This window comes from Lipotes vexillifer, unplaced genomic scaffold, assembly GCF_000442215.2.
Source record: "Lipotes vexillifer unplaced genomic scaffold, Lipotes_vexillifer_v1.1 scaffold771, whole genome shotgun sequence".
NCBI classification, from domain to species: domain Eukaryota; kingdom Metazoa; phylum Chordata; class Mammalia; order Artiodactyla; family Lipotidae; genus Lipotes; species Lipotes vexillifer.
In genome coordinates, this window is record NW_006774099.1 from 1253041 (window position 1) to 1265874 (window position 12834).

General features: G+C 47.9%; 1 protein-coding gene across 1 annotated transcript; it reads right to left on the reverse strand.

Moving 5' to 3' along the window:
- Positions 1-356: 356 nt before the first annotated feature.
- On the reverse strand, positions 357-5707 carry FZD4 (frizzled class receptor 4). Its single transcript, XM_007448841.1, has 2 exons — positions 5105-5707; positions 357-2755 (listed from the first exon to the last, which is right to left on the reverse strand). The coding sequence occupies exons 1-2, from the start codon at positions 5387-5389 to the stop codon at positions 1427-1429; spliced, it is 1614 nt and encodes a 537-aa protein (XP_007448903.1). The 5' UTR covers positions 5390-5707; the 3' UTR covers positions 357-1426.
- Positions 5708-12834: the final 7127 nt, after the last annotated feature.

A 12834-nucleotide genomic window follows, 5' to 3' on the forward strand; every position in this document is an offset into this window, starting at 1 on the left:
ACCTGTGCTGTTAGAGTTTGCAGTTCATTTCATATGGTCTACACTTGATTCCCTATGAACCAATCAAGCTCCTGGCTGGCATTCTGGAGATTCATTAAGCACCATATAAATACTCCAGACCACACTGCCTCCAAGGAAATCTTACACGGAGCCCTTGCCAATTACTAGGAAATAATTATGCACCAAGTAGTTGGATTAGCTGTCCTTAGCTCCCTTTACAAAATTGAAAAAGTCTCCATTGTGGTAAGTAGACCAGACTCTGATAACATTCTTATGCTAAAGGAAAAAAAAAGGCACTATCATTCTGAGAATGCAAGCTGACCATAGCTTTAAAGTCAGCTGAGTAACTGTTATGTCATGGTCCAAGAATGTGCTTTTAATTGTAATTGACACACACAAGTTACATAGCTAATCTGTGTGAATGCAAAGTTGCCAAGAAACTTAACATTTTAGCTCTTCCAGACTGGCGTCTGCATAGATGCAATCACACAAAGTAAAATATATTAAGTCCCCATTGCTCAATGCAGTCGGTCTCTGGGGTGGGTAAGGTAAGTCGACTTGGTAAATATCATTTTCCTCTGAATTAAGTGATTGTCAAGAAAGTGAATCACCCTTCCTTTCCCCCTCATTAGGCATGCTGCAGTGCAAAAATTCCTATAAAAAATACCTGTTTTTGAGCCATTAACGTAAAATGGAGAAAACAGCAGCAGCCTAGGACAGAGCTGTTGAAATTTAAGAAGAAGAGAGAGAAGAAAAATCCACTGGATACCTTATGTGTGTTTGTACAGTACTTTTGTTTGTTCAAACAATTCTGTTTTATGACAAAGGCACTGAAAGATTCTGACACCACCTCTTGGGAGAGCAATCCACAAAGTTCTAAACAGCAGACAGTACACCACAGAAAATGTTTATGTTAGACCAGCCAAACTATAAAACTCTTGTAACACTTCTCTGAACCCAGTGTTTCCAGTGTTTATAGATTGCTTTGCTATCTGAAAGACCCAGTTAGTATTTAAAATTTTTAAAGGGTTAAAAAAGTTAATCTTTCTCCCTGCAAGTTGCCTACTCACAGCTCAAATCCCACCCTGCAGGGAAAAGCAGCATCGCCCTGGGCCTCCCGGAATCTAGGCAGGACCTCCACGCTCCAAGCTGCGACCTGCTAAAGTGATCAATGTTTTGATTTTTCACAGCTTTGAAAGCCTCTAACTGGCTTTTCCATTTTGGATCATTCCAAAGTCCGCAGCAAAATCATTAGTTTTATGATGCTGGGGGGAGACGGGGGAGAGTGGTGGAGGGTGATGGGGGTCACTTAAGTGTTGCTAGCTTGTTCAAACTGAGATTCACTGCATGAAGCTTTTAGTAGCATTTGCACTGCAATGCTGGCATGCCCCCTTCAAAATCTGGAAAGCATGGAGGCTGGCTAGCCTTATACCACAGTTTCATTGCCTCTCCCAGGCTTCACCCAACCATTCCCTCTTTTTTCTCTCTTTACCTTCCCAGAATTCACCAATCTGTTGGAACACTTCTGCCACGTGTGAAGAGTTTTGGCAGACCAAATCCACATGCCTGAAGTGATGCCTACCAGCAAAGACATAAAAATTTTCAACATCTCAACCGCCATATTGGAGTCATCTGCGGAATAGCGGAACAGCGCCCAGTTGGAGATTTCATAGAAATAACAGGCAATCACACAGGTTGCAGGCACCGTGTACAGGACTGAGAAGACCCCAATCTTGACCATCAGCCTTTCCAACTTGTCTGTCTTTGTCCCATCCTTTTGAAGATTCGACCGAATTTTGAACAAGGCCACTAAGCCTGCAGCAATGAACAAGGTTCCAATCACCAAGTAAGTGAAGAGAGGAGCCACCACAAAGCCCGTGAGGGCATCAAGGTTTTGGTTCCCCACGTAGCACAGGCCTGTCAGTTCATCTGCATCCACCAGTCTCATAATCAAGATGACAATGGTTTTCACTGCAGGGATAGCCCAGGCTGCAATGTGGAAATAAGAGCTGTGCATTTCAATGGCTTCATGACCCCACTTGAGTCCCGCTGCCAAAAACCAAGTGAGTGTCAGAATAACCCACCAGATGGAACTGGCCATTCCAAAAAAGTACATCAGCAAGAAAATGATTGCACATCCTGTGTTCTTAAGTCCTTCTTGGATGAGAACAGGTTCTGCTGCCTCTTCAAAATCGCAGGATATCCTTTCCCGGCCTACAGTCAGCCTGACAATATAAGCAATGCTATAAATATTATAGCACATACTGAGAAATATGATGGGGCGCTCTGGGTAGGAAAACCTGGCAGAATCGATCAGGAAGGTCAGCACAGTGAAGGCAGTAGACATGAAGCACAGGCTGGCCCACACGGCCATCCAGATATCGGTGAACTCCTTGGCCGAGCGGCTGTATAAGCCAGCATCATAGCCACACTTGAGAACGCAGTTCAGGCTCCTCTTCACCCAGATGTACTGATCAGAGTTGGTTCCCACGGAATGGCACTCCTCCCCAGGCTGGATGGGGGTTTTGTGAGGTAAGGGCACCTCCTCATCACCTGGCCCTTCCATGCACATGTGGTTGTGGTCATTCTGTGGTGGGAATTTGCTGCAGTTCAGGCTATCTGGCCAGGCAAATCCAAATTCCTTCAGGACAGGCTCGCAACGTCTCTTGACCGAAAGACACATCCCGCCGCAGGGGCCGATGGGGATATTGACCTTCTCTGTGCACATGGGCACATACACGGAACAAAGGAAGAACTGGAAAAGTCATGAAATGAGCAAAGAAAACAATGACTTGGAAGTTTGACCAAAGGCTTGCACAAAACTGACTTGAATGCTTCTGGGCAAAGTACGCATCTACTTTTAAATCAGTCTACGGGGTGTCTGTTGACTCTGACCTCAGACAAATGTACCTAATAATCCATCACTTGCACACTTTTTTCTTTTGGGTCTAGTAATCCTTTCCAGGAGAACATAGATAAATAAATATATAAAAGGGACCCGAAGAATTACATAATCCCTTTTTTGCACAACACTTAGGGAAATAAACCTTAAAAAGCTGACTTTGAGTCTCCCTCCCCTTTCAGCTACTATTTGAAACAGCTGGACAGACTAACCAAATGACTCAGTCCTTTGGGTGATGGGGTGATTTATTTTTACCCCCATTTCTTTATCACCGTACAAATAAATGTAAAAAAAAAAGTAGATACGGCTTTTCTCATGTTAATATTCTCTCCTTTCTCTATTTTATCCCCTAAAATTATTTTTTTAACCAGTCTCATATTGAAAGAGAAAATGTCCTCACTGAGATACTGTTAAATCCAAGGATGGGATGCAGGTTGAAGCCTCTGGATACCAGGGGTTTGTTTGGCCAGGTTTCCTCAAAGAATAATAATGAAGCACAATAGGAAAATATAAATGTTCAATCCCTGAAACTGCAACACCAGCAGGGGAGAGTCCAGTTGCTGTCCTCAATTCCTTCAGCATTGATAAACAGTCTGCTTGGCTCCTTACAGATGTTGTCTATGAAGTCTAGAGTTACAAGTAACTATTTTCCAGCATGTAAAGGGATACAGTCCTGTCCTTCACAACAGCTTGGCTGCCTCCCCAGGATACATGTAATTAAAAATATATATCCCTGCAAAAGCTGTTTCGCCAACAAAATTGTCACTGATGTCAGGATATGTGCTATTTCCAAACTGAGAGCTAGAGAATCATTTTCTTAAGTTTTTATAACCTAGTTCTAAAGTCCGGAAACTTCCAAAGGGACATTTTACCAGCAACAGGTCTAATCCCAACCATCTTTCTGAAACCACAATCCAACTTTTCAAATGACCTATGTAAAAACATGCACCTAGTAAGTCAGCTACCTGCCTGTTTCTTGTCTCTCAAAAGTTACAACCAGAACCACAGATTTCTAAAGCTTTTAGCCTGGATAACTATCCTCTATTTCCCCCAACTTCTCTCTTTTCTAAATTTCTAAAAATCACTCGTAGCCTCACCAGTCAAAACACAACCAGTGTTAACATTTTTAAAAATTTCCTTTAGGTTCTTTTTTTTTTTTAATGAACTGGTTGGGGCTTCCCTGGTGGCGCAGTGGTTGAGAGTCCGTCTGCCAATGCAGGGGACGCGGGTTCGTGCCCTGGTCCGGGAGGACCCCACATGCCGCGGAGCGGCTGGGCCCGTGAGCCATGGCCGCTGAGCCTGCGCCTCCGGAGCCTGCGCTCCGCAACGGGAGAGGCCACAACAGTGAGAGGCCCGCCTACCGCAAAAAAAATTAAAAATAAATAAGTGAACTGGTTGTTGTTATAAGATTATAATCACCCTGTATATGCAAATTCTTCACTTTTTATGGTAGGATGAACATTTTCTATATTATTACATAAGCTTTAACATTTTTAATGACTGCAAAAACAAACAAAAAAACCCCACAAAACTTCCAATACACAAACTACCTTCTGGAGCTTGACCATACTAACGCCTTTTTCCCAAGTGATAGCTTCTCCCCCGCCAAGTACTAAACCTGCCCTTAACCCTGAGGCTAAGAAGGAACTCAAGCCATCGCAGCCATTCCTTACTTCATGGCCTCTAAAATCATGCAGGACGACGCGAGGGGCCATTCTGCAGAAACGGGGCAGGGGTGTTTCATTTAATAACACACCCAAAAAATACGGGGGGAGGAAGGAGGTCGGTGAGGGAGGATAAGTTCCTGTCTTCTTATCTCTCCTTCCAAGTCTTAGCTGCAGCTGGCTGCCCTGCCTGGGACTCGCCCACCGAGCAGCGGCGGCCAGAATCCTTGGCAAAGATAACTCTCAGCTCCACTGGGGTTAGGGGCTAGGCCAGACACGGGTGGGCAGGGGAGTAAAACGGAAGGGCGGGGTGTAAGAGTGGGTCCTTTCGCAGGCCAGATGACTTACACAATGTTTTGGCTTCTAGTCCCTGAGAAGGGACAGAAAAGTGGGGGTGGGAATGGAAATCACTTCTCCAGGATAGTTACTACCCTTCAGACTTAGGAAGGGGGCAGGGGGCTCGACTTGGCAAGGGCTCCACGGAGTTAGTTTGGGGCGTCCCTGCCCAAGGGGTCCCGCCCGGGGTAGGTGCGCCCACCTGCAGCTGGCTGGAGCAACCGTACTGGATGAGCGGCGTGAAAGTTGTCAGCTGCAGCTCGGCGTCCGTCTGCAGCTCGTGCCCCACTAGGTTGGGCATCTTGGTCACGTTGTAGCCCAGGTTCTGGCACATAGAGATGCGGATGGGGTCGCAGCGCCGCTCCTCCTCGTCCCCGAAGCCCCGCGCCGGCCTCAGGAGCAGCAGCAAGAGCAGCAGCAGCCGCAGGCTGAGACCGACGCCCCCGGGGGCCCCCAGGACGCGCGGCCCTGCGCCCCGCCAGGCCATGGCCAGAGCCGGGGGGCAGAGGCGGCTGTGGCGAGGGCTGCTCCAGCAGACACCCCCAGTTTGCACGGGGGAGCCGGCTGTCCGCGCTGCTCCCAGCTCCGGGAAAGGAAGTGTGATAAGGCGCCAAGGGCGACGAGGGGGCAGCGGCCGGGCTCTCCCGCAGCTGCGCGCGACTGTGTGGGGTATTAGATGCCCCCAGCCGGGGCCGAAGGACAGACTGCGAGAGTCATGGCTACAGGCGGCGAGCCCCCAGCCCGGCGCCGGCCGCGGCCGCTCAGCGTCTCCGCGAAGCCAGCCAGCACGCAGCGCCGCACCGCTCTCACCACCCGAACCCTCCGAGGCGCTGGAGTTTTGCTGGGCGGCGGCGGGACGGGACGGACAGCGCGCCTCTCCAATGGCCGGGCGCCGTGGCCAGCGAGGGGCGGGGCCGCTCTGCCCTGGGCAGGGTCAGGCTCCCGCCCGCCCGCCCCCCTCCTCCGCCCCTCCCTCCCGTCCCGTAGCGCTCCTCCCCGCTTCCCGGCTCTCACTTTCCTCCCACCCGGTTCGTGGTGCTCTGGGGCCAGGCGTGGATGGAGCCGAGACGCTCCAGCCGGGCCAGCTTGCCCCTTCTCTCCCAGGTGAGAAGCGCTCCCAGAGGAGTCGGCTCCCTTTTCCTTTTTTACTTCCAGCTGTCACCTCAGCCCGTGGCCACTTCCCCATCAAGCAGAGAAACGTATACAAAGAACACGGGATTTGGATTTACAAAGATTGTGCCTTTAAAGCCGGCTGTGTGACCTTGAGCAAATTGCTCAGCCTCTAGGCGTCAGTTTCCTCATCCGTAAAGAGACTTGGGAGGATTAGAGATAACGCGTAAAATGCTTAGCACCGTGCCTGGTACAGCGTGAGCTCGCAGCTATTTTCACTCCGAGCTTGCTTGGGTTGGAGCCCGCCCCCCTCTCCCCGCCCCCAGCCTCGGCCTGACCTGCACCCGGGAGCTGTCTGTCTCCAGCCGCGAATGGGGGAGGCGCCCCGGAGCAGCAGACCAGCCAACGGTCTCGCGCTCCGATTTCCTCACCGTATGAAATGAAATTCCACAGGGGGATTCGAAAGGAAATGAGACCGGGACGCTCCGTGCTTTTCGGCCCGCCGCCCTTCCTGTCTCGGGGACACGGTTTCTAAATAAGGTTGGGAGGGTGAGAGGGCAGGAGGGGAGAAGCTTGACCTGTGCATGGGGGGCTGAGCAGGCGCACAACCGCCGGGGCTCCCCTTCCCCAGCCTCCCGGGCATCCCTCCCCTGCAGCCTGCATCTCTTTCTGACTTATTCTGCTTCTGCGGGAGTCCTGGGGCTCATGCCAGCCGTGTTTCGATCCAACTTTTCTCTCTCACTACCAGCCCTTCTCCCCACCCGCCCCTCCTTGGACGGAGCTTTGTGCTAGCCCACACTCTCCACTTTCCAATCGGGCCAGGGAAACCCTCAGCAGGTGGATTCCTAAGTCATTTACTCATTGCAGGACCGTGGTCAAGCCAGTGTGCCTCTCGGAGCCTCAGACTGGCCATCTATAAAATAAGGAAGTTCATATTTCCCCCCACACAGTTGTTCTGAGTTAAATGAGATAATGCATGTAAATCGTTGAGCACACTGACACATCCTAAGCGCCGAATAACTTGGTTATTGTTCTTGTTGTGGGACATCTTCTGCAGCCCAGGTCTGAGGATCTGGGTTAAGAGCTTTCTACTCTCTTCCTGAGGTATTTTGGCCCAACACTTATACCAGTTTTCCAGGGACTTGATGGCAGGGACCAAGATTGAATGTGTGTTTATAACCTCCCATTTCAGCTAAGTCTGGCATATGGCAGAGGCTGGATGCAAGTTGGAAGGGCCTCTGTACCACTCATGTGGTGCTCATTCATCTCTGCAGAGTAATGCATGAGACCATTGGCCTACAGAAATGAATAAATGATTAGATGAATGAATCAAATGAATAGATGATTCTCACCCTGTAGGAACTCACAGGAGGAGACAAAGAATAAAAAGACAACTGTAACTCGATGTGTAAGTGCACACAGAGAGAGTTGTGGGTAAATTGAAGGTAGAGGTAGCTGAGTTTGGAGGGCTGCCCAAAGGGGGATGGTCAGCAGAATTCTGAGCTACTGGACAAAGCAGAGCTATGTGCGATTGGCACTTCTCCTACGGCACTTGCGGGGAGGGGAGGGGAGCTTGCTTTGTGCTAAAGATATGTGTACATGGTTTATTAAACAATGGAGTCCATGAGGTAAAGAAGCAGGAGCTGTCCCTCGCACAGGGCCTGGCACACAGAGGGAACCCACTGGTGTTGGGTGAAGGAATACCATTAAGTCAATAGCAAATAACTCATATAGAACATTTACTTTGTGCCAGATACTGTTTTACACACTGTACATGCATTATGTCATTTATTTCACACAGCCTGAGAAAACTGATGTTCCGAGAGGTTAAGCACTTTGCCCAAGAACACAGAGTAAGTGACAGAGAAGGACTCAGATGCATATCTTCCTGGCCCAGAAGTCTGTGTGCATGGCACTGCTCTTACAGAGGAAGCTGCTTGACACTTGGCCTAATCCGTAGTTAAAGATGATACTTTTGTGATCTGAACCTCTTATTCCTAGAGCTCGGGCATCCCTGCCTCAGCCTGCTTGAAGCGACTGTCTCCTTTGAGAATACTTGAGAAAGCCCCTTGCCCGTCAGAAGCTTTTCCTGTCAACAGCTTTTCTTTCCCAGCATGGAACTCATCGCAGGTATTTTCCAAAAAAGAAAGCCAGGGGAATCACATTTCAGTCTGAATGTGGAAAGAAAACAAAGACCACGACTTAGAACTAAGTCTGAATGGCCTGGAGCGCCTCAGCCTCCCTCTCAGAGAGTGGTTTACACAGTCGACAATCTGCGCCTGGTGACAGGCATGGCATGTTTGTCTTTGTTGCAGAAAACACTTCCCCAAGGGAGTTCCAGGCAGAAGGCTATCCACCCTGTGACATGCAGAGCGTTTAGGAGAGGAGTAGAAGGTAGGGACTTGGGAATAGACCTTCTGTTAACCTAAAGGACAGGCCATGGGTCCCTAGTGGCTCTGGCCTGAGTGCCTGGGCAGCTTCTTAGTCCACTCCCTGAGTAATAAGGATGCAACCACTTTGGAGCGGCAACAAACATGACTTCAGCGGGCTGTTGGGCAGTTGGAGGGCTCTCCATTTGCATCTAATGAGAGGCTGGGTTCTAATTAACTCCTGTGATGTGTCAATTTTTCAACCTGACATTTTCTGCTCTCATAGATTCTTGTAATGGTTCCTAAATTAAAGGCTGCATTTGAAGACTAACGTTTAGGTTAAAATCCACCACCTAGTGGGGTGGGGGGGGCCTATAAACATCCTTTCCCTCCTAAGGGAAACCTCTCATTTGCAGTTCTTTGCTAACCCAATTAAGTGCTGAAGCAGTCACCCTAGAGCCTGCTTTTTATTTCCTGCGAAACAATCCAACTAATCCATATTCAATAGCTTCCAAGAAAAGTCTTATTCCAACCACTCATGAAGAAACCAGCTTCTTTGAATCTGAACAGAACATTTAAAACTCACAAAGAGCTGTCTTGATAGAAAATGCAAGAAAGTGGTTCATTATTATCCTTTTTGGTTTTTGAGGGGAAAATTCACTGCGACTAAAACCTCATAAGGATTGGGAATTTACTGTGGGACAACAGAGGCATAGGGAGAAGCCATGCCTCATCCCATGGGTTTATGGACAGTCTAGGTGCTGCATCTTACCCTGCACCTGAGCTAGTTATAAAACAAGAACATGCGTACTGAATAAAGCAGAAGGGAACACTAATCTTGCTCAAAGTTAAGGAATCAGAGGCCCCAAGTGGTTAAGTAATGGCAGAGCCAAATCCCCTTCTTATAATGGTTGCACCATTAGCTAGCAGAGAGGAATCAAGTCACCATAGAACTCTTTGAGTATCAAGGAATCAAAGCCCTGCTGTTCCTCTTTCCAAGCATAAAATGGTACAGAGGACACTCTCACTTGTTGGTGGTGATGGTTTAATGCACAGATGGTCAACCAATAACCTTTGCAGGAGACAAAAAAGTAATGCAAACATTTTATACCTCCACAACCTCGTTTCATTTCAGTATTTATCAGTCAAGCCATTAGCAAATGTTCAATGATGTTTAGTCCAAATAACCATTGTGGACATGTCACTGAGCTGAGTACTGAGTGGTATGCAGATATAAAAGGAGGTCCCTGCCTTCAAGGAGCTTATAGTCCATTGGAGGAGATTAAGACATGAGACCAAGAGTGAAACAAGCTTGTTTATAGTTAAGAGCTTTTTCTTGAGCTCTCTTACTGTATTATACATTTGGTTGCTTTGTTTCTGTTTTTTTTGTTTCGTTTCTTTCAGTCTCCTTCACAATCCTCTGAGGTTAGAGGCTGTGCTGAACAGCAAAGAAAAACACTACCTGACCCAACGAAGGCTCTCAATAGATATTTGTTGAATAAATAAATGAATGGGGGACTTCCCTGGTGGCACAGTGGTTAAGAATCTGTCTGCCAGTGCAGGGGACACGGGTTCAAGCCCTGGTCCGTGAAGATCCCACATGCTGCAGAGCACCTAAGCCCATGCATCACAACTACGGAGCCGGTGCTCTAGAGCCCCGTGAGCCACAACTACTGAGCCTGCGTGCCGCAAGTCTTGAAGCCCGCGCACCTAGAGCCTATGCTCTGCAACAAGAGAAGCCACCGCAATGAGAAGCCCGTGCACTGCAAGGAAGAGTATCCCCCTCTCGCCATAACTAGAGAAGGCCCACACGTAGCAACAAAGACCCGATGCAGCCAAAACTAACTAACTAAATTTATTTAAAAAAATAAAATAAATGAATGGTTCAGGCTCTAAGTGCTCTAGTTCTTCAGAAAAAGAGAGCCTTTTTATGTGCGGGGTATAAGGGACAACCAAAATACTACCTAACTGGTCCCAGAATGGTGGTCAAGTCTATTCTATAAGCTGGTCCTACAAAACAGCTTTCAGCTTTCTTCTGAACTTGGTTGTTTTGCCAATCATTTATCTTCCTTTTCTATTTTATTGTGCCAATTCCTAAGTCTTTTAAGGTAGAAAAGTGTCTTGACCAAATTGTTGTTTGATTCAGAAGCCTGTTTCTCTACTTCATAAATCAGCTCAAGACATTTTCTTATCATTGTACATTGGCTAGTTGACCACTCATTTCATTATTGTCAGCTAAAGCCATTAGGAATCATACATGCTACAACACAGGCTGTAAGCAGGGATCTCAAGCCAAGGAATTATAAGTCAGGGGATCTCCTGTAAATGATACATTTGTAGAAAAATTAGAATGTGAGCTTAGCTATGAGGCATGTGTAAATTTCCAAGAGACCTTGGGAAGCATAGAAAAGAAGGCACCTGTAATGATGTTCTCACAGGCATCACTCTCATCATTTGATACAGGTGAGATATGAACAGGAATAAAAATGGTGTTAAATAATTACCAAAGGGTGAAACAGCCACCTGCTATGGATAAGCAAGAACTAGACTAGACAGCGTTGCAGGTGGTGGTTTTAAAACGGCCTCAATTTCTTCGACATTCTTCCCATTAAAGGGCAAGTATATGTTCCCTTTCCTTGTATCTGGAAGGGGCTGTGACTCCTTCAACCAGTAGAGTATGGAGTAAGTGACACTAGGTGACTTCCAAAGCTACGTCATAAAAGGCCTTGCAGTTTCTACCTTATTTACTGGGAAATTCATTTTAGAGCTCTGAGCAGCCTTGTAATGTCAACCCACCTTGATACCACCATGCAGGAGAGGCCACATATAGGCTTTCCAGTTGATAGTCCCGGATAAGCCTCTCCTTCAGCCATCCCAGGCCAAGTGCCAGAAATGTGAATGAAGAAGTCATCTTGGAAATGGATTCTCTGGCCCCAGCTGTTCTCACCCTCAGCTGTTTGAGTCATCCCGGCCCAGACATTGTGGGGCATAGAAGAACCATCCTTGCTGTGCCTTTCCAAATTCCTGACACACTAAATCCATGGTTGTTGTTTTATGCCTATCTTAGTTCATTTGAGCTGCTGTAACAAAATACCACAGACTGGATGTCTTATAAACAGATATTTATTTCTCCCGGCTCTGGATACTGAGTCTAAGATCAAGGCACCAATAGATTCAGTGGTAAGGGTCCACCTCCTGGTTCATAGATGGATGCCTTTTTGCTGTGTCCTCACATAGCAAAAGGGACAAGGGAGCTCTCTGGCGTCTCTTTTATAAGGGCATTAATCCCATTCGTGCCTGCCCTCATGACCTAATCACCTCCCCAAATCCCCATTTCCAATACGAACACATTGGGGATTGGGATTTCAACATATGAATTTGGGGGGGACACAAACTTTCAGTCTGTTGCAATGCCTATAGGTTTAGGTTGGTTTGTTATTCAGCAGCATATAACCACAACAGAAGTAAGTAAGAAAATAATCAAAAGAGAGTGTGACTCCGCTAGAGAAAGAATGACTACCCAAAGATGAATAAAGGGACTTTAGATGGGGTTATGTTTTCAGTTGCATGGGGGACAGTTGGATCATGTTAAGTGGAAGCATGATTTTGCTATTTTTATTTAGAAGTTAAAGGGCTTCCCTGGTGGAGCAGTGGTTAAGAATCCACCCACCAATGCAGGGGACACGGGCTTGAGCCCTGGTCAGGGAACTAGATCCCACGTGCCTCGGAGCAACTAAGCCTGTGCACCACAGCTACTGAGCCTGTGCTCTAGAGCCCACAGACCACAGCTACTGAAGCCGGTGCACCTAGAGCCCATGCTCTGCAACAAGAGAAGCCACTGCAATGAGAAGCCCGTGCATCACAACGAAGAGTAGCCCCCGCTCGCCGCAACTAGAGAAAGCCTGCGGGCAGCAACGAAGACCCAACACAACCAAAAATAAATAAATAAATAAATATTTTTAAAAAGAAGACGTTAACTATGGGGACTTCCCTGGTGGCGCAGTGGATAAGACTCTGTGCTCCCAATGCAGGGGCCCCATGTTCCATCCCTAGTCAGGGAACTAGATCCCACATGCATGCTGCAACTAAGAATTCGCATGCTGCAACTAAGGAGCCCATGTGCGGCAACTAAGACCCGGTGCAACCAAATAAATAAATAAATAAGTTAAGCATGGTTAAAAGAAGGGTGTGTGGGCTTCCCTGGTGGCGCATTGGTTGAGGGTCCGCCTGCCGATGCAGGGGACGCGGGCTCGTGCCCCGGTCCGGGAGGATACCACGTGCTGCGGAGCGGCTGGACCCGTGGGCCATGGCCGCTGATCCTGCGCATCTGGAGCCTGTGCTCCGCAACGGGAGAGGCTGCAACACTGAGAGGCCCAAAAAAAAAAAAAAAAAATCATCTTAAAAGAAGGGTGTGTGACTGCCAAGTTGACAGAGAGTGACTCTGCTAGCTTTG